The sequence below is a fragment of the Numenius arquata genome, chromosome 8, assembly GCF_964106895.1.
Source record: "Numenius arquata chromosome 8, bNumArq3.hap1.1, whole genome shotgun sequence".
Taxonomy (NCBI): Eukaryota; Metazoa; Chordata; class Aves; order Charadriiformes; family Scolopacidae; genus Numenius; species Numenius arquata.
The window spans coordinates 59245387-59266842 of record NC_133583.1 but is presented as its reverse complement, the minus strand read 5'-3'; the positions used below and the strand labels follow the sequence as shown (position 1 = coordinate 59266842).

The following is a 21456-nucleotide window of genomic DNA, read 5'->3' as shown; positions in this document are numbered from 1 at the left end:
GGGTCCTGTGGGGCTGACCAGGTGGTGGGGACTCTGATTGCAGCTGGGTGTTACACAGGGAGGCAGAGGGTGAAAGACAAGGGGGAACAAATCAGGTTTGCATGTTTGGCCTGTCTCGGGGTATAAGAAAATGCCAAGCTGGGATGGAAATCAACAAACCTTGGAAAACGGGAAGAATTCTCTTTTCTGATAAAGATTCTCTATTTCTGAAACAATCTGATTAAACCTCTGTGAAGCCTAGTGGTCACTATGACCTCTAAGGCCTAAGCAAAATTTCTCATACCTAAGTCCCACCTAGCTGAAGACATAAATGGGCCGTTTTCCCTGTTCTCTGCACAGGGAGGGAATCCTGATTCTGGTAACAGGCAGGTCCTTCCATTTCTCCCTCCTCTTCCTTCTTTACTCCTGCATCAGGACCCCATTTTGCTAGGTTTTATGTGAGACACTGATACATACATGAGATAATAAGTTCCACTAGGTTATTATTCATTAAAGGCATCTTGAGGGAAGTGGGTATTTGCTGCCTGGACATAAACTAAGTCATATAATGTGATTATTTTAGTTCGAACTGCTGCTTCACTCTTGTGGCTTGACTATCTGTGGGCTCCACTGAGCTGTTGGGTTGAGAAAGGGAAATGTGTATCTCCTGATTGTTAGTAAAAAATGTCTATTCTCATTCTGTTCCTATTTGGTAATTATTTAGGCTGGGTTGGTAGCTGGTGCAGTTCATTGTAGTGATGATTGAAGTGTTTGGATGTGAAATACAGTGTGGTAAATGTCTTGACCTGTCTATTTTAGAGCGGCAGGCAGCACTCCACCTTCTCAACAGAGTCCAGCCGCAGCCTTCTGATCTGTCTCCTCTGGGTGCTCAAGAACGCAGATGAAAGTGTCTTGCAGAAGTGGTTCACAGACCTGTCAGTGTTGCAACTCAATCGCCTGCTGGATTTGCTTTATCTTTGCGTATCCTGCTTCGAATACAAGGTACTGCTATATCGTTTAAAACGCCTAGAGTTCCTTCTAGGGCTTGCGCTGGAACTTTATACTCCCATCCTTTACACGACTGCAGAAAGGCATTTCCTGCTCTCTCCTAAGTATTTCCTGTATTCAAAATCCCAAGGCTAAGCACGTTTCTGTGCGACCTCTAGCCTTTTCCCATGTTTACTTTTCAGCCATGCAAGTGTCTGTGCCTTGTTTTACCTCTGAAGCACTTTGTGCTGCTTGCCACTCATCTGGGAACTGCTGCAGGGAAAGGGGACAGCCCTTGGCCATTTTGCTTACTGTCAACAAGAAGAGAGTTTTCTGTAGCGATGCTGGAGTCTGGGGAGATTATCTAGCTGGCAATAAAACCTGTATTCCTTTCTTGCTGCATGTCTTTAGAGAGGAAAGATATTTTGAGTTGTTAATGCTTAGAAAATGTCCCAGAATGAAAGAATCTTCCCTCACGATCTCATTTGAAACTTGCAGGGCAAGAAAGTGTTTGAAAGAATGAACAGTCTGACATTCAAGAAGTCGAAAGACATGAGAGCCAAACTTGAAGAAGCTATTTTGGGAAGCATAGGGGCAAGGCAGGAAATGGTCCGGAGAAGTAGAGGACAGCTAGGTAAGTAAAGAAGTCTTCTGGGATGTCCCCTTTTCCCAAAAACTGCTACTCTTGTCCCCAACAATTACTTGCACCCATCTGTGGTGTGGGGTACTACCCATCAAGATTTTCAGACAAAGGGGCCCCTAGAAAAAGCTGTTTGCAGGATGCTCCACTGGGTCTGTAAAATCTCTACACTTTCCCTAAATAAACTGCCTGTAGGTGGAACTTACCATCTACAGGCACTTTGTTACTTGATTGCTTTTGTTTACATGTGGTCACGTCTCGTTTATGGGGTGTTCTTGCCTGAACTTCTTCCAGTGTAGCATCTTTCAGGACCACCTTCCAGTACGTCGTGTGCAAGGATCAGAGTGGAAAACAAACTACCTGAACTTGCTTTGATAGCTCTGAAAATGCCTGGATATTTCTGCTAACTTAATGAGGCTTGAAGTAGCCAGTGGTTGGGGTAGCAAGCACCTTCCGATGATTTTTTGCTGTTTGTGTTGATTGGGAGGAAGGGATGGCTCAGGAGGTTAGGACAAGAATCAGAACTGTGGTTTTGTCTCCTACTCTGCCACAGGCATGTTGGCACACGTGAGCCAGTCATTGTGGGCTACATCTAGTAAATATTTTAGAACCATGATTAATGAATCACTTCAGAGAAATGGGGACCTTTGCATATTTTTTTTTCTTAATCTGGCCTGATTGCCTTTATTACTTGAAATTCCCCTGCCCTCCCAGCAGTGAGAATAAAGACATAGAAGACTGTGAAGTAGGAAGGGGGGGTCTCGGTGCCACCCTGAGAACATTATTGTGTGCCAGGTGTGGACTGCTGAGGATTGCCACATCCAGGCTTCTTCTGTAGTCCAAGGAAGGTGTTTTTGATAGCTACCTCCCTGATTTGAGTATGTGAGCTGCCTCTCTGCGTTAGCTCTATGGTGAGCTGGCATGTGGCAGCACACACAGTGGTCTGCATCGCTCATTGCTCTCTTGGATACAAAGCTGCTGCAAGTGAAGTTGCCTCTCACGCCACTCAGCAGTGACAGAATTAGGGGCCATTTAAACATCTTGGGTGAGTGCCACAGCCTTGGGCTCTAAGAAGTCACAGTTTGCTGTCACCTCTCACTTGTGAACAAATCTAGAGTTGCTACCCATGTGAAAAAATTAGCATTAGATGACTGGTATTGTTTTCGTGTTGTCCCGCAGAGAGAAGTCCTTCTGGGAGCGCGTTTGGAAGTCAAGAGAATTTGAGATGGAGAAAGGATATGACTCACTGGCGTCAAAACACAGAAAAGCTTGACAAGTAACTCTTGCCTTATCCTTCTACATTAACAATGTGACAGTGCCCGTGAGAATGCAGGGTCTCTCTCCCCGTAGAAGGTCAATGGCATCAGTCCGCTTAGCTCTAGTGCGAGCAGGTTTGGGCCCTCAGCTGGAACAGGGCTGGCAGTGTGTGAATAGCTCTTAGCACAACACTGCCCTATCTAACTCTGCTTTGCCACTGCCCCTTGCTTGCTTAGATTTTACAAAGAGATTTGAAGAGACTGATACAATCCATTACCTTCTTAAAACCCTGTAGTAAGCTGTAATTTAGAGAGAAGATCCATTAACAGTATTCACAGATAGCATATATATCTCATGTCATATTTCCTTTATTCCATAAGAGCATTCTGGAGTTGTCAAAGCTCGCTTTCCTTTCCTGTCCTAATCCATCACTTTGATTGTTTTTCCACATGTGCTGTGCTTTTAGAAGCCACAAACCAGCCAGGTACTGTAGCATTGGTGTGCAGTTCTTCTAAATTGCCATTTTGTACATCTGCAGACTCAATCATCACAGCATTGTTTGTGATGCTTGGCAGAAGTTCTCAGTGTGTGTGTGCAACTGATTGGAATGAGCTCTTTTTGCTTATTACACCCATTTCTTTTGAAATGCCCTCTCTTGGTGTGGTTTAATCCGGAGGGCTCAGGAGCTGTGTTTGAGCTTCGGCTGTGCACGTTTTCTGTTTCCTCAAATTGCAACCTGCAGTCTCCATCCTCCCAGCAAAATAAATGTTCCCCAATCCTAGGAAAGCAATCTCAGCCCAAGCAAAGCTCTGAAGAAACTGGAGATTGGGGTCGTCAGAGCCTGTGGTGGAGGGCAGGCCAGATTTTACCCTTGAAGACATTGACACTTCCTGAAGTTGAAAGTACATCTTCACAGCTTCCATTTGCTTTGTCCGACACAAGAACGTAATCTCTTGTTATGTCAAATAGTGACTTTTTGTCCAAAACCCCAGTGCTGTTGAGGCACTGGGAATGCCAAGTGACCAGTGTGTTTCAACCTACTAGTGAAGTGATGTAGGTACAAATTTCACCTTGGCACAACTCCAGAGCTGTGGACAAAGTTACACCAGATTAAAATTTGGCCTGAAGAACTCATCAGTTCACTGCCGGCAGTGGGTCTGAGCCCTCTCCTCTTCCCAGGAGGACCTCACGTACATGCTGTGGAATACCTTGATGGTCAAAGGATGGTATCTCACCCCACAAAATAATCTGCTTAGATAACTCTATAAACCTGCTTTTTAACCCATGCTTGCTTACTGTGGCCTAGGTCCATCGCACTCCACTTCTGTGGCACTGCAAGTGTCTCCTGCATGTGTAGGTAGAGTCTGGACCTTTGAAACCTAACAAGCGAGACTTTTCACACCAAAAATTGTGCACAGCTAATTGCAGGTGGTATTATTTTATGCAGGTGGTATTATTTTATGCAGATGGTATTATTTGTAGGGGTTATTTGTAGATTGTAGGGGGGTTTTGTGTGTGTATGGTTGGACTCGATGATCTCAGAGGTCCTTTCCAACCATGACAATTCTGTGATTCTGTGATTTTATATGGGACCAGGCCCGAAGCCTTCAGATTCTGGAGCCTGAAGAGTAGATAATGAGTGTGTGATCCAGCTCCCAGAGGAAGCAGAGTGTGGCAGGGAAGGGTTGCTGCAATACAGGTCTCAGAGCCCAGTCAGCTGCCGTCCCCTTTGGTGTGTATTTTCCTGGGATTTTGTCAGCGGGTCACACTCCTGCTGTGATTTGGCCTGGCGTGAGCCTGTCGGAGGTGGCACCTGTGGTGGGACAGGCCAGAGTTGGGCTCTTTAAATATAAATATACCGCTGGATCTTTGCCAAGTGCAGCTCGTGCCATGGAAATTAGGTGGTTGCTGCTGAATTCCTGGGGCCACCGGCGTGAGTGGGTGCGTGAACTTTGTGAGCCTTTCCAGGAGAGTGAGTGCCTGGCATATACCAGCAAAATTGTGTCTTTTTTTTTTTTTTTTTTTTCTTGGAGAGGAAGATATTTTCCAAGAACTGTAATGTCATGTAGCTTGAATGGACAAAGATAACACCTCACAGTATGCACTCTGTGCTACGACCAGTCTGGCTGCTGGGATCAACAGAACAGATCTACAAGCTCGTGTAGCACCACCTTGTGTCCATGGCCTTTAACATAAACCCATACCTTCTGTTCCTGGTTGTGCTGTTTGCATGCCTAATGATGCTACTAAACCAGTTTTGAGTTGGACTTTGATTCTAAACTGTTGCTGTGTTCCTGGGAGAGTAACGAGGTGTCAGAAAGTAGTGTGAGCTCGCCTAGCATGATGAATGTAAATCTTGTGTAAGTTTGTATATGTGAAAAAAGACCCAAGTCTTCCTGTCCTCTTAATGGATGCGTTGAAATATCCTTGTAGTGTTGTCCAGTAATAAATATACGCATTGTGACCGGGGGTTTTCTGCTAATGTGAAAATATTTTTGACTGGAAAACAGGTAGGTCTACTTCTTAAACAGAAAGTAATTTTATTGCTTTCTTTTCCCTGATTAGATCAAGGGCAGAGATAGAACACGAGGCACTTATCGATGGAAATCTTGCAACGGAAGCGAATCTGATTATTTTGGATACGCTGGAGATAGTTGTACAGGTAAGGATGATAAGAAAATAGAGATGTAACAGCATTATGATCACCTGGCCAGGCAGCATTTGTTAAACAAAACCTTCCCGCTGCTCTCCACTGCCTGAAAGCTGTCAGAGCTGTTCAGCTTTCTTGGTGCAGTGGGATGGGTGGTAATAACCTCCCCTAATTCTCAGCCTGTAACAGTCTGGTTTCACACTGCAGTAGCTTCCTTCAGGCTTTTTGAAAGCTATTCCCTTTTTGTAGCATAAGAAGCGGTTGTTTAAAAACTCAGAAATGAACTGTAAAAATTTCCAAGTCCTATTCTAACCGATTCCTCTAGTTCTTCCCAAACCTGCCTCAAGTCGTTGGGTTCCAGGTCAGCCTCCTGTATCTGTACTTAATTTGCACAGTGCAGGAAAGCTTCCAGGCTCCTTGGTCTGTGTGTGCAGCCAAGATATTTCCTCACTCCCCACAAGTGAGCAAGGGCGCATGGCAGTTTTGTCCCCTGCTTTCAGTACCATCCATCCCACTGGCTTTAGCATGTGGGTCAGTTTTTCATTACCTGGGGGCTGATTCAGTAACGTGGGAGTTTTGCAGGCCCAGCTCAGTGGGTAATTTCTCCATGCCAAAGAGTTTTTCTGCAGAGTTATTCTCTCTTACACACGCACACAGACATACACAGGAGGTTAATTTTTTCTCATGCAACTCTTGGTTTCCTTTTGACTGCAGACTGTTTCTGTGACGGAGTCCAAAGAGAGCATCCTCGGCGGAGTGCTGAAAGTGCTTCTGCACAGCATGGCCTGCAACCAAAGTGCACTTTATCTCCAACACTGCTTCGCCACACAGAGGGCTTTGGTTTCAAAGGTGAATTCTCCGCGGATGCTATTATATATCCCAGGCAGGAGGATGGGGCTATTTTCTCCCTTGCACTTCTCTAAGCGTTTATTATTTTGTGCAATATCAATTTTCAGGAAGTGTGGTCTGGGGGTTGATAAAACCTGACTGTTTTCATGATAAGTTACCCTTATTTATGCACTTCGGGTTTGTCGGCGGCACGCAAAGGTACAGTTCGTACAGCCTGAGTGTGGTGTGGGTTCCTGCTGGCCGGTGGTAAGCAGGCAGAGGCACCTAGACAGTACAAAGACAGGTGGAATTTAAGCTGTATGAAATTCACTTAAAATGGATTTGTTTTACTGGGCCCATAATTTAAAAAATTTCCCAGTTTCTGTGGGCATACTGGGAAAAGCTCAAAGTTTTAAGCCTGAGTTTTTGGAACTGATGTAAATTGGTCTAAGACTGTACATCTAGGAGCAAGTTGTGGGTGTAGGTTGCCTTGCAGTGCTGCCAGGGAGCCTGCTTTTCCCTTACTGTAAAAGTGGATTGATTGAAATTAGCATCATTCCCCCCAAAACAGAGGGGACTGGACTTCCTCTAACACCAGGGTGGGCTCATTGCTGAGGATCGCCCTGGCCTTTTTGTCTGAGTGCTTGTTCCCGTCAGTTGCAGCACTAATGTTCTCATGTACTGTTTTTTCCAGTTCCCTGAGCTGCTGTTTGAAGAGGAGACTGAGCAGTGTGCGGATCTGTGCCTGAGGCTCCTGAGACACTGTAGCAGCAGCATCAGCACCATACGGTCGCATGCGAGTGCCTCCCTTTACCTTCTGATGAGGCAAAACTTTGAGATTGGGAATGTGAGTATCTGGCTGCACTTCACGGAGTCACAGAATCACAGAATGGCAGGGGGTGGAAGGGCCTCTGGAGGTCGTCTCGTCCAACCCCCTGCCAAAGCAGGGTCACCCGGAGCAGGCTGGACAGGAATGTGTCCAGCTGGGTTTGGAATATCTCCAGAGAAGGAGACCCCACACGCTCTCTGGGCAGCCTATTCCAGGGCTCTGGCACCCTCACAGTAAAGAAGTTTTTCCTCGTGTTGAGATGGAATTTCCCATGTTCTAGTTTGTGCCCGTTGCCCCTTGTTCTGTCACCAGGCACTACTGAGAAGGGCCTGGCCCCATTCTCTGGACACCTGCCCTTTAGATACTGCTCAGCATTGATGAGATCCCCTCTCAGTCTGCTCTTCTCCAGGCTGAGCAGCCCCAGGTCTCTCAGCCTTTCCTCATCACAGAGGTTCTCCAGTCGCTTGATCATCTTCATAAGTTTATTCATTAGGTTATTACATATAAACTGGTTGGGGACTTCTGGATGGAGCTCTGTGTGTTCCTGTGGGAGAAAGGCTGGGAAGCTGCCTCTGGTGTCAGTTTGTAGAGAGAAGCAGAGCCCTGCCTGGAACATCCACTGCAAGCGTTTCCGAACCTCTCAATTTGGAAGGTTTGCATACTCTTCAGACTAGACAATGTGCACTCGGGGGGCTGTTTGGAGGAACCTCCCTCTGCCTTCCATTCCCACACCTCTAGGTGAGAGCAGAAGCAGCCACACAGCCCTTTCTGTGGCACAGCGGGTATGTCTGTCCTTTCTGAATGGGCTCTGTTAGTGGAGGTGAGTCAGCAATGCTGGGATTTTGCTTGCATTCAGACCTTACCTCTAGTTACACCTTAGCTTGACTCGCCACGCGCACTTTAAATTGTCAAGAAAATTCCCAGCCTTAACTCTTCCAGTTGGTACTTTGCAGGCAGATACATAGCTGTGCATCGCAGAGTGCTCCTCCAGACATCTCTGCTGACTCTGCTTGAGAGGAGAGCAGGGAGGAGAGAAAACTAAAACTTTTGCAGGATAACCTTCACCTGGAACTTAATAATGCTGTCATCAGATTATGAAGTCAGCAGCACCAGAGGTTTACTGTAACCACTGCTCTGTGATAGTCCTTTTCACAAAACGTGTGTTTTCTTTTTGGTATCAGGTATCTGTCAGGAGGGAGCTCAAATGATCAGAGCAGTGATGTTGCAGAAGTGTGTTGCAGTATCTCCAGGCTGTTGAAATATATAATAACAATTTCTCTGTTGCAGAACTTTGCCAGAGTGAAAATGCAGGTGACCATGTCGCTCTCATCCCTGGTGGGGACATCCCAGAACTTCAATGAGGAATTTTTGCGACGTTCCCTGAAGACTATTTTGACGTATGCTGAAGAAGATCTGGAGCTTAGGGAGACGACGTTTCCTGATCAGGTAAAAGAAATCAGGTAAAAGTCATGTGTAGTTCATTAACAGTCTTTTCTTAAACCTCCATCTATAGCTGGAATTTACATATATTCTCAGAAGGAGGTACATATTTTTTCATCACCTAAGTGCATATAACTGAGGTTCCTGATTAATTCTGACACCAAGGTTCAAACACAGAAAGGTTCAGAGTGACTGTGGTCTAAACATAGCGGCATGTAGCCTAGATCCCATTGCCAGTTCATTACAGTGGTGTATTTTTTACAGGTCCAGGACTTAGTGTTCAACCTCCACATGATCCTCTCCGACACAGTTAAAATGAAGGAGCACCAGGAAGATCCGGAAATGCTGATTGACCTGATGTACAGGTAGAGTTTATAACCATTGTGCTGTGGGGACGGTAGATGTCAGTGCTCCACAGGGTGTTTGAACAAAGCTTTGTACCTACTGCACTTCCTGTGTTTAGAGCCCGAGGTATTGTATTGCTGTGAACTTTGATTACTTGTTTTTTATTAGCAATTACTTTAAACTTACACCTGTTTGACACTGCTCGCCATGATTTGCATTTTCCCTGAAGCCGACACAGCTACTTGCTGTTTGCTTTTGGACTCAGATGATGCACATTTGAGTCCTTACAGAGCTTGGTTTTAGAGCAGATTCAGGTCTTGGTGCTCATGGACCAGTGTGGACCTGTCTGTTGTGTTTGAATGTGGTGTTGATAGGTTTTGTTTGGCGTTTATGTAGCTTATCTTGGATACAAGCAGTTCCCATTCCCCAGCAGTCTCTGACAATCTCGTCCTCCACCAGAGGAAAGACCACTCTCCCTGCTTGCATCAGGGAAAACTTAAGGACCTGCTCGCACAAAAGCTTTTTGGTGGTGGTATATACGATGGTCTCCATATGCGAAAGGTATTCCATAGCCATGTTAAGATCCCAGCTACCAAATTACGTGGTGGTGTCTGCACAAACGGTCCTGAAGGCTTCTTAGAAGGCAGCAGAGATTCTGTCATAAGCAACCAGGCAGATTTGCTGAGATTGCCCCACACCTCTGGCTTAACTACCAGTCTTCAGGGTAATTATGAGCTTTGGTCAAGAGCTTCATCAGTCACCTATAAAAGCATCCTGCCATCAGGGAGTCACTGCAGTTGCTTCCCCACCACTACCTGGCTCAGAAATCTATAAAGTAATTTAGGGTAACTTTCCATCCTAGATAGCTTCTTATTTCATGTATTTGTAGATAGCCTAGCACTGAGGGCGGTTGTTATTTAAGCAGAAGTAACTAAATATTAATCAGAGAGGGGGTTTTTTTCTGATTAGGATTGCAAAGGGCTATCAGAATTCCCCTGACCTGCGCCTGACGTGGCTGCAGAACATGGCTGGGAAGCACTCCGAGAGGAGCAATCACGCCGAATCAGCCCAGTGCCTGGTCCACTCTGCAGCCTTGGTGGCTGAATATCTAAGCATGCTGGAAGACCGAAAATACCTCCCCGTAGGGTGTGTTACGTTTCAGGTAGGAATTATCCTCCCTAATGTATTTTGGGTTTTTGTCATCTGCTGCTGAGATACTGAGTATCTCCATGTGCCTGGTATTACTGTGCCCACGTGCTCATGCTGCGCTTGCTCTGTTTGCTTAGATCTAACCATTCTGTAGTGGGTGCAGCTGATAAAAGTGGTCCTGTGACAAGTAATGTTAAGCAGAACACTCCTGAGTAGAGCAAACAAGCGCATACGTAGCTTTGAATGTGTAGGTGGTCCAGTCCAGTTTGTTTAAGCACATCCTGAAGTACCATGCTGGTTCAGAAGGAAATTAAACAAAATGCATGTGAAAGATGCCTCTTTAAAAATTTTAGGATTCGATTGAAAATCGGCTGGTTTTCAAAGTATTTTGAGTTCTGAATGTTGTTTAAATTGAGTAAAAATATTTTATCTACATTGTATCTCCTTAGAACATATCTTCCAATGTTTTGGAAGAGTCAGCAGTTTCTGATGATGTTGTGTCACCAGATGAAGAAGGTATCTGTTCTGGGAAGTATTTTACAGAAGCTGGTCTGGTGGGATTGCTGGAACAGGCTGCAGCATCTTTCTCCATGGTAGAAGACTTTAATTTCTTTCCCTATCTTCTTCAGCAATCTTATACTATTGGGCAATATGAAGGAAAATGTTTTCTCTATGTATAACTCTATTGTAATCACTTAATTTGCATCGAGCATGGGGAGTTTTAGTAGTTCAAGGCAGCTCGGTTTGTCCTCTGGAGTGAACTGTGCAAAGGGAACCAGGGAAAGCAAGTGAATTATGTCCCACAGCACAATGTGAAACATCGTTCAGCAGGTTTAAATACAAGCAGCAATAACTTGGGAGCAAAGACCTCAAAGCCCAGCAGCGGGCTGGCCAAGCCAGACAATGCAGTGTCTCTGCCCACGAGGGGCTGGATCCCCTCCCTTGGAGACATCCTAAGGAGAGCTCATCTCATGGAGTGCCAAAAGTTGGATGTAGGAGTCACTTAGGTTTAGAATGAGCTGTACTGTGCCCTTAAGCTTCCGTATTTCATTCCCATAGATATGGTTAGGATCCTATTTAGCTTGTTGTGCCTTTGTGAATATATCCATCCAAAATATCCCAGTTTTGATTCTGTTAACGATCTCATTTATTAGTAGTAATGTAGCAATGTCCGGTAGGCTCTTGATTCCAAAGGTGACTAGGGATTTTATTCCATTCACATATGGATCTATTCTAAGAAAAGGTGCTGATTACATCACAGCCTTTTCATTTTGCAGTTTTATAATTTAAATGCTGGTAGTACGTATCATTCTTGCTGTTGAATTGATGGCGCAATCTGATGGACCTTATTTTTGTAGGCTGGCATGTATGAAGCAGTTAATGAGGTTTACAAAGTCCTTATTCCTATTCATGAAGCTAATAGAGATGCCAAGAAGCTATCTACTATTCATGGTAAACTCCAGGAAGCGTTCAGCAAGATTGTTCACCAGGTAATGACTTGAATTTTCGGCTGCAATGGGAACTGTGAAGAAACGTCAAATGCTCAGTCCAAATAAAAACTACTACCTGTTAAGGAAAAAACGTTTTAATCAGATTACACGAGAATCGTCAAATGGTGATCCATGGTAAATGCAAGGATCGCTAACAGGATTTTTTCTCTCTGGACGTTTAACATGAGAAACACAAGAGACATCACATACCAAGTTTCGTTGTAACTTTAGAAATATCCAAGTGTTAATAATTCCAATTATCTGTCAGTTTATCCTTTCAAATACTATTTTAACTTGTGTTTTGCATGCTGTATTTCTGGGAAATATCTTTCCTTTAGCCTGGTAGGTAATGTTCAGAAATGTTGGGGGTTTATTTGTGTGTTCATATAGTGGATAAATAATTGAAGGAACCTTTCTAAACTGAGATGGTGCAAAACCCACCAGCTCAGGTGCTGAGCATTTGATGCTGCGATTTGATTTGGTGTAGTTACCCTTATGCTGCCATCAGCTGCTCAGTAGATGTCGATGTCGATTAGTGCATCGATTTCAAAGGATCCAGCTGAGAGTCTGGTGGTTTTCTCCATGTCCTGGCATTGCCAGATTCCTGAGGTTAAGTGTGCGGACAGAGGACAATCACTGAGTGTCCTTCTAGGCCAGAGAAGGCCGCTTTGGATGCATGATGACTTATAATCATTGAAATCATTTTAGGTTTATGATACCTTACATTGACGGTCATGTTTTGGCCTTTTAAACTATTTTTTTGGTTTCTGTGACATGAGCTTTTTACTTTTTATTACACAGAGTACTGGCTGGGAGGTAGGTAACTCCATTTTAGTTAGTAAAGAACACTAATAGATTTTTCAGATGACTCACGCCAACGCTTGCCCACATGTGCTAGTTGTGGGTATTTCTGTTGCTGTCTGCTGTTAAAACAATTCATTAACCAAAGACATACCAATAAACCGATTGTGGTTGTAGTAGGAAATTCTTCATAAGAAGCTGTAGGTAGTGCATGGATGCTGATGTGTTCCACTAATGAGGTTCTTTGGTGAATGAGCCACTGTATCATCACTAGTTTGTTTTTATAATTCGTTTATATTTCTTTTCATCAGCATTGACACAGAATATCATCCCTTCATACCATATTTTCACCCCACCCACAGGGGTCGATTTAAGCAATAATGCTCAGAGGTGCTGGAACACAAACCTGGTTTCCTACATGTGCAGACCATTATCTCAGAGAATAGGCTGCTTCATTCTGTTCGTTTAAGAACAATCAATTCGTTACGTAGCTGTTCACCTGGCAGTAAAATACCTGGGTTGGGTTAACTGGAGTCAGTTTTGCTGCTTTCATTTTTGGAGAGGCTGTTTGCTCACATTTCTGCAACGTACACCAGGAGAACCACACATTTGGATTAAAAAGAGACAAAAGCAGTCGGCTTCACCCACAGTGGGACACAGCACAGCGAGTCGGATAACTCAGGCCCTACTCCAGTCGACACAGTGGGTACCTGAGCATCAAGAAGGCTCAGACGAAGAAGTCTTAAATGTTTTATGAATATGATGTGACATTATTTGGTTAGTCTTCAGCTGTCCAGTTAATCTCTGCTTTTCCGTGAATCAGGCAACTCAGTATGGGCCATCTCACCCCATGTTTCCACCACAGGAGAAACATTTAAGCCCCGACTTCCCAAAGTGGGGCCAAGAACGAAGTTCTTTGGTGTTGTGTGACGCAAATAATTTGGGCTGATGATGTCTGAGTGTCAGTTTTAATTCCAGCCTGGCAAGAAATGAAATTCAGTAGCTTAAAAGGGAACCCCTGACACTTAAGAGCTGGCCCTGTAAATCGTTTGCTTGTTCCCGTGAAAAGCCGGAGCAGATGAGGCAGCACAGAAATCCAGAGCAATGTCCTAGGAGAGGAACTGAGCTGTGTTCAATAGCCAGCAAACCTGAAGGCCTGTGAGCATCTCTTTTGATTCATCTGCCCCTAAATCGACCCCTGAAGAAAATCCTGTCATTGGTTATGATTCTAACACCACTCAGTCATGTTTTACTGCATGGTAAAAGACACCCATGGTTTCTGTTCTCGTCTGTCGTCGTGCTCCTTCATTGCCACACTTTTTCTGATCTTTGTGCTTTGTAGCTTTCAGATTTGTTGCATGTTTTGCCCTTTTTTTCCCTTATTTTAAATACTTTAATTGATGCTCACCCTTTTTTGTTTTGAAGTTTATTTGCTGCCAATTTGCTGCTTGTTTGTTTTTTGGAATTTCCCTAATTAAATACTTTCTGTTTTCTCCTCTATCGCCCTGGTTGCTGACCCTCCTCCCCACTCTTACTATTGTCTGTTGTGGTAAGTTCCTCCTTGTGGAATTTTTTTCCCCCCTCCCTTTCTCCTTTTTTCCCCCCCTTATTGGTTTTTTTTTTTGTTTGTTTTGTTTTGTTTTACACTGTAGAACCCCCAATTTCATTTTACCAAAGAGCTGTGCCAACAGTGGGACCCCCCCTCATGTCACAAGAAAAGTAGTATTGCCAACTACAAGCACTGAAGCATCCTAAATCGGGCATCAATGCATTTCTGAGACCTGCTATAACATACCAAGTGGTGGGTTTTTCTGCTTTTGTGTTTCTTCATTGAATAAATGTTGAATTAATTCTTTTAGTTTACTTTCCAGTTGGGAAAGTTGTTAGAAAGAAAATCTTTTCATGCTATGCCATGAGAATTAAAAAATGCTTTTTGAAGTGCGCAGGGCGAGGTTGCCATCAGGACTCCAGGAGCTGGTGGTACTTTGAAAATATCAACATTGGAAGACTTGTAATAGTTGGCAACACTGCAAAGGACCTGGGGTTAAAATTTAGCAAGAAAATAACAATGCTCAGTTTGGTAAAGATGGTTGGATTTTGCATTCTGCACAGTGTGTATGAAGGAGTTACTCTTATTCCTACATACTCCGGGCGGACTCTGCCTACAGGCAGCTGCTGCCGTGTTGGTGAAGAAAGCAGATGATCGCTCTTGCGGCTGATTTTTTCCAGTATTGTTGGCAAAGCTTTTTGTGTGCGTGCAAGAGATAACTCTAAAACTTTATTCCCAGCAATTTTGAAAGGTATTTACCATGCATAATAACAAATCATGAACCTTCATAAATCATGATGGCTGTTATCTGCTCTGCCAGTTCTGTAATGGCTATTCAGTGTTCACCTTCATTCTCTTCTCCTCCCAAAGACCTATTATTTTTCATAAAATAATAGGAGATAAAATGCTTTTAATAATTTCTCCCTCATATCTGCATTTTTAGCTCTTTTCAGAAACAAGACCATGGAGTATTTTTTAAGTTATTTTTCTTGTTTTCAGTACTGTGATTAGATAAACTTTGGTATTGGCTAAATTTCAATTAAAAGTACAGAGCCATCCCATGTTCTTAACACCAGGCAAGAAATTGAACTCCCTTAATCTCAGGGGGCTGGTGGCTACTGAATGTGTGAGGTATGGAATGGCCCGTAGGTGTTTGCTCTCCCGGAGGAGCTTCCAGGTACAGGTCCCCCAACGTGAGTCACACTTGTTTCATGGCTGATGGATCCAGGGCTTCATGGGGGAGATGCTTCTGTCGCACGAGGGGCCAAGCAGTGCTCCTCCTTGCTGGCTTTTCTCCCTGGGATCTTTGTGATAACTCAGTTTCTGCCACTGGATTTATCAGGAAAAGCCAGTGTAGCTGGTCTTCATGGCGATGAAACAAGGATATCAGTTGGGAGCTGCTTTGACATGGGGCCACCGAATCTCACCGGGCTTCCCAGCTGCTACCACTCCTGGGACTTCCCACTTCTCAAAGCCCATTACTCTTATTTTATGTGTTTAGTAAATGCCACCAGAACTCCTTATTAATTAATGCTGATCAACAGACAGCATTTTCTTCCTTGCTTGCTGTTATTTTAACAACATAAATGTACACTGTACTTGTGTCTGTAACAAGTATGTGTCTGGTCAGATGTCCGCGTGGCAGATACCTTGTGGGGACCAGGTTCTCCAAACACTTGGTAGACTGAAAGTCACTCACCAGGTAGGCAGGAAAAAACCCATGAGTTAGAAGGGCAGCAGCCTGTCCTCCATCACTGGGGCCTGCCTTGTGCCCATGGCTTGGGGCAGGATCCCACCAACTTCCATGTGGAGCATGTCCAGGCCCTGTGTAAGGTTTGGGGAGATGTTTCATGCAGCAGTTCCCCTTGGGCAGACATGGGAAGTGCTTTGAGAAAGGAGCCCTGGAATCACAGTCTTCTGCCTAAAACATTGGGATTGGATTGAATTGGAAAAAAATAGCTGGAAGGAAGCTGGAAATGCTGGGCAAGGAGTTATTTTAGCTTTGGTAATATTGTCCAAAACTGTGGCTTTCAAAAGGTAGTGTTGATTAAATTAAGGGTTCGGTAGGCAGCTCACATGGGTCCAGAGGGATGGGCAATGGAGAAAGACAGGGAATCCAGGGAAAGGGCTCCCAGATGTTGCCAGATGTTACTTCCAGTAAAACAGTAGTAGCTTTGCAGCTGGGGGTTGCACCGTGGGAGGTGCTTCTGGGGATGGTGTGATGAAACCCTGTGGTCTGTGCAGGCAGGTGGAGCTGGAAAAAAGCCCCTCTCTGGAGGAGACGGGCTAGAGCAGGGGTCCAAGGAGCCACCCACGCCACATTAAGCATATGAGCAACTCTCGGTGCAACTCCTTGTTTTCTTAAATGTGTCCGCGCTCTTGCCAGAGTGGAGCTGATGAATTTTGTAGTTGTTGATGTCCCATAGTAAAGCCAAGATGTGTCCTGTGTGATTAAGCAAGGCTGCTGCTGGCTCTGGTCACTTCAGGCGTCACTTCAGGCTTCACTTCCACCTCAGAGCTGGGCATTGAGGGGCTTTGCCCTCCTGAAGGCTCTTGGGGCGGGCACCAAAAAGGCCACACCGTGTCCTCCTGGCAGTGTCTGGGGCGAGAGGAGCCTGGGCAGCTCCAGCACGACACCACAGAGTGTCTTCCAGGCCAGGAGGAGGTGGTGGCTTGCTGTGACAGTGCTTTTTCCAGTCTCTGGAGTTTCCCTGAGTTTTTTTTTTATATATTTTAGTTTGGCTTATTTATCCTGTTTGCCTTCCATAGATCATGTTCACCATCACCACAAGAGATCAATTTTGCCATAGCAAAATGTTAATAAAAATCATACACGGCAGTCAGGACATCTCTGAGTGCGGTTTGAAACCCAACACTAGCCCAGATTCAGAAAACATTGAGCGTTCTATAATACATCACACTTTCTCACGAGAGTAAAGGTGAACATTTTAGAGTTTCTTGCTGAAAGGCATTTCTGGTTTGTGCATGCAGCGTGAGTTTTTTAACAAAATCAAAGGTGTGACTTATTTTTAAAGCGTTTTTCTTCTCTCTCTCTCTCTTAATCAGATTTTCTTCCTTACTTTTCCAGCAAAAATCTTTCTCGTTTCTCTACTTTTGTTGCATTTCTGGGCCAAATTCACCACTGGCTCAAATGGAAGCAGGTACATGATACAGTGGATTGCATCTGCTTTCACCAGGAGTGACTTTGGCCCTCCTCCGTACTAGACGTTAGTGACTAGAAGAGAACGTTAACACCTTCCAGTTGACATGCTATTTAAAAAGCACTTGCGTGTGTGTGTGAGAGTGAACTGGACATTGACTTCGGCCCAATCCTGCAATTACTTGAGAGTGGATGATGGGGGGCTCTGGTGTGGGGACTTCTCAGGGGTGTCTGTGTGAGCTGGGAATCCCCATGTCTCTGCCTAAAGGGCACGGACCAAGGGCTAAGGGGTGTCTGTATAGGATTTGGAGAGCCTGAAATAATTACCCAAATGAAGGGACTTGCCTTTGACTCTTCCTCGGAGACATCCAACACCTCCAGACCCCTCCTGGGGTGGGCAAAGTCATTGCAGGGTTGGGCTAATGGTCGTAACTGATCCATATAATTTCATGTTAGTTTATAATTTCATTGCTGCTAAATGCATTCATGCTGAGTTCCAGGTGTGTTTCTCTTTCCCTTCTTTCTTTCTGTTTTTTTTTTTCCTTGGTTTTTAAATTTCTTTTTTATTTTGCATAAATTCAGGAGCCTGCCTGCAGCCATGCTTGGGGGTGTGCGTGTCTCCATACTGAACTAACCTCTTGTTTCTCCAAACCTAGGACGGAAAGAGGATGTTTGGCACCTACTTCCGAGTTGGTTTTTACGGAACTAAATTTGGAGACCTGGATGAGCAAGAGTTTGTTTACAAGGAGCCCGCGATAACCAAGTTAGCTGAAATTTCCCATCGGCTCGAGGTGAGATGGTTGTGGCTGAGCTCAAATTCTGTCCATGAGTCACAGTTTAACTGTTTCGCGTCAGTTATTTAAGAGCCGTGTTGCCGAATTACAGGAAGCGGCGGAAATGGAAATTGTTGGGCAAAACCAACGAGCCTCTTGGAGCCTGATGCAAGGCTGAGCTTAGACAGAAACAGTCGCTTGGCAAAACAGCTTCCAGAGCCCCACGCAGTGACCCCTGATGTCTCCTGTCCTCTTGCCGGTGCCACCTCTGCAGGAGGCGGGAGGAATGCGGGGAGAGGAGTCCCACGGGTTTTCCCTGATCTTGCAATGAGACCTGCAGACCTGCTACAATCATTTGAGAGTTTGTGGCATATCGTACTGTGTTTCCATCTCTCTTCAGCCCCCAGGTGTAAATGGGATGAGCTGGGCCTGAAAAAAAGGTTGAGATGCCTTTCAGGATCTGACTTTCAGAAAGTATTGCATTTTGCTGTCATTTTGTTGCCTTCACGTCGTGTTCCTCTCTCCTAGAGATCGAACCCTCTTCAGGTGGCTGAATTTCAGAGCCCCTGAAGTGGGACATCACAGGCCTGAAGTTTGTTTCAGCCATGAACAAGCAAAGGCAACTCTGATTAATCTTAACTGGGGCTTGGGTGCAGCTCCAGGTACCCCCCAGTGATCATCTGTACCATGTACCAATGGTTAGTCTGGCCTGGTTTTGTGCCTGTCTAGGTAATGTCTTAGCACAGTTTAGGGGACAACAAGGGTCAGGGACTGTTCCCAGTGAGCGCTGTGGAGGGATGAGGCTGTCCCCGGTGGGAGAGGGAAGAGCTTTTAGCCGCATGGCTGTGGGCCGTGCCGTGCTGCTTGTTCCTAGGGCCAGAGGGCAGACCTGGCCCAATTTTATTTACTAGAATGTGTCTGATGTCACGTTGTTGCTCACAATTCAGCTGCTGTCACGTTGCTCTGAAAGCAGCAGTGTTGTTTTGAGGTTTAAGTGCATGAAACTGAGTTGAGAATCCGGCCATTCACCCAGCCCGGCAAAGCCGTGCTCTGATCATTCCAGGCAGATCCCGTGTTGACCCTGGTTTTCAGCTGAGCTCTCACACAGACACGAGCTCAAATGCCTTGTTCAGAACCACGCAGCGTGTGCACGCTGCGGAAGGCTCCCGAGTTCTCCTGCCTTCCAGGGCGTTTGGCTTGTTTTTTTTTTTTCCGTTGCCCCTGGAATGTGACTGATTTAATCCTCCTAAGTTCAGCATATCACATTCAGCCCCGGCACAGCTACTGTTGAAGGCATGTGGAGCTTCACCTCTCCTGAATATGCCTTTGTCTCTCCAACCCCCATCTCTCATGGCTGCATTTGATGTTTTCTTTCAATGCGTTTGCTCTTGATTGTAGGGATTTTATGGAGAACGGTTTGGTGAAGATGTGCTTGAAGTGATTAAGGACTCCAACCCTGTGGACAAATGTAAACTAGATCCTAACAAGGTAAGAGCACGAGTACAGGTTTAGAAGTAGAACTGGTCCTGAATTTATACAAATGCAATGGAACAAATCTTGCCCTGAATCTCACCAAGTAGGCGATGAAATCCACGTGCAGAGCGTCTTGTGACTGCTCGGAATGAGCGTTGGGGAAAATCATCCCAGCAAAGGAATGCAGAATTAGCCATTTTGTTCCCTGCCCCAGGCCCTGCCCTTGCAGCGGTTGGTGGGAAGGGAGGAGATGAAAGGACAGCAGAAACCCAGGAGGCATTTGCCTTTCTCTCTAGTCTCCGCTGGGTGCAAGGAAGGAAGGGAGTTTGCCATTCACTGGCCTCTTGACTTTTTTGCAGCTGCAGCGTTTTATCATTCTTGTGCCATGTCCTTCAAGCGTAGCAGAAACATCAGGATCGTGCCAAGGAAATGGGACTGTGGCTTAGGGCAGGGCATTATCTGCAGGGAAAGGAAGGAAACGCTTCGTGTTGAAGAGCATGAGAGGAGAGGGACAGTCTGCTGTATTTTATCCAGTCCAAAAACTGCTGAGCAGCTACCAGCACCCCATGTCCCTGTCAATGTCAGTGTGATTTTTCTGAGTAAAGGCAAAAAAACCAGTCCTAGTTCTTCCAGAGGTGGTTTCAAGAGGAAAGAAAGCAAACTGGGCTATTGCAGTGCTAAAAAGCAGGGTGTAGGAGTCAGCTCTTCTCCTCTGGCACTGCACCTCACCGTGCACCCCCGGGTTCCTTCCTGCAGGCCTACATTCAGATCACCTACGTGGAGCCATACTTTGACACCTACGAGATGAAGGACAGGATAACTTACTTCGACAAGAACTACAACCTGCGGCGTTTCATGTACTGCACGCCCTTCACGCTGGACGGCCGAGCTCACGGGGAGCTGCACGAGCAGTTCAAGCGCAAAACGATCCTGACAACGTCCCACGCTTTCCCTTACATTAAAACCAGGATAAACGTCATCCACAAAGAGGAGGTGAGGCCTGAGCTCTCAGGGGCTTCCCGTGTTTGAAGGGAAATTTATGCAAGACTAAGGGAAGTTCGTGTTGCCGAAACTCGTGCATAATGTGCTATTGTAAGTGTAGTTTGATAGCATGGCCGTGTCCCTTAGAATCACAGAACTGTCTAGGTTGGAAGGGACCTTTCAGATCATCGAGTCCAACCATCAACCTAACACTGACAAAAAAACGTATCTAAATCACTAAACCACGTCACTCAGCACCATGTCTACCCATCTGTTAAATACCTCCAGGGATGGCGACTTCACCACTTCCCTGGGCAGCCTCTTCCAACTCTTAATAACCCTTTCAGTGTAAAAAAAATTTTCCTAATATCCATCCTGAACCTCCCCTGGCGCAACTTGAGGCTGTTTCCTCTTGTCCCATCGCCTGTTACCTGGGAGAAGAGACCAACCCTCCCTTGCTACACCCTCCTTTCAGGGAGCTGTAGAGAGCGAGAAGGTCTCCCCTCAGCCTCCTTTTCTCCAGGCTGAACACCCCCAGCTCCCTCAGCTGCTCCTCATAAGACTTGTGCTCCAGACCCCTCACCAGCTCCATTGCCCTTCTCTGGACGTGCACCTCAGTGTCTTTTTTGCATGCACAGCATGCAGTGCACAGCACCTCAATGTCTTTTTTGTCGTAAGGCGCCCAAAACTGGACTCAGCATTTGAGGTGGGACCTCACCAGTGCCCAGTACAGTGGAAGACACCATCACGTTACCACAGATGTACCCTCCTGGCCATCACTAGTCTACTTTTCCCCTTTCTGCTAAAGATGCAGAAATTCAGCAGAGAGCAAGAGCAGACAGAAGAGCTGCCACCTCTTTAACCAGCGTATCCAGCTCCCAGCAGCTGATACACGCAAGGGCCCTTGGTGAGCTTGTAGTAATGCAGGCTGATCCCTTCCATTCTGCTTGAACAACTTCTCATAGAATCACCGAAGGTTGGAAGGGACCTTAAAGCTCATCTAGTTCCAACACCCCTGCCATGGGCAGGGACACGTCCCACTAGACCAGGTTGCCCAAAGCCCGGTCCAACCTGTCCCATTGTTTTGTGTCACAGCTCATTTGTGGGGCCTCAACAGACCCAGGC

General features: G+C 45.6%; 1 protein-coding gene across 5 annotated transcripts in view; it reads left to right on the top strand.

Moving 5' to 3' along the window:
• Nucleotides 1–21456, top strand: part of DOCK7 (dedicator of cytokinesis 7) — a 107008-nt gene that overhangs the window by 80638 nt on the left and 4914 nt on the right. For 2 of the 5 annotated variants that reach the window (XM_074151528.1, XM_074151526.1), the window contains 15 exons: nt 799–981; nt 1465–1600; nt 2786–2882; nt 5429–5525; nt 6228–6362; nt 7036–7188; nt 8458–8616; nt 8875–8975; nt 9925–10117; nt 10554–10697; nt 11463–11594; nt 12396–12410; nt 17770–17895; nt 19276–19365; nt 20107–20343. In XM_074151528.1, coding sequence (XP_074007629.1) covers nt 799–981; nt 1465–1600; nt 2786–2882; nt 5429–5525; nt 6228–6362; nt 7036–7188; nt 8458–8616; nt 8875–8975; nt 9925–10117; nt 10554–10697; nt 11463–11594; nt 12396–12410; nt 17770–17895; nt 19276–19365; nt 20107–20343 — 1998 coding nt within the window. Of the gene's footprint in view, nt 1–798; nt 982–1464; nt 1601–2785; nt 2883–3329; nt 3348–5428; nt 5526–6227; nt 6363–7035; nt 7189–8457; nt 8617–8874; nt 8976–9924; nt 10118–10553; nt 10698–11462; nt 11595–12395; nt 12411–17760; nt 17896–19275; nt 19366–20106; nt 20344–21456 lie in introns of all 5 variants that reach the window. The other 3 variants (XM_074151529.1, XM_074151527.1, XM_074151525.1) reach the window with 2 other exon arrangements.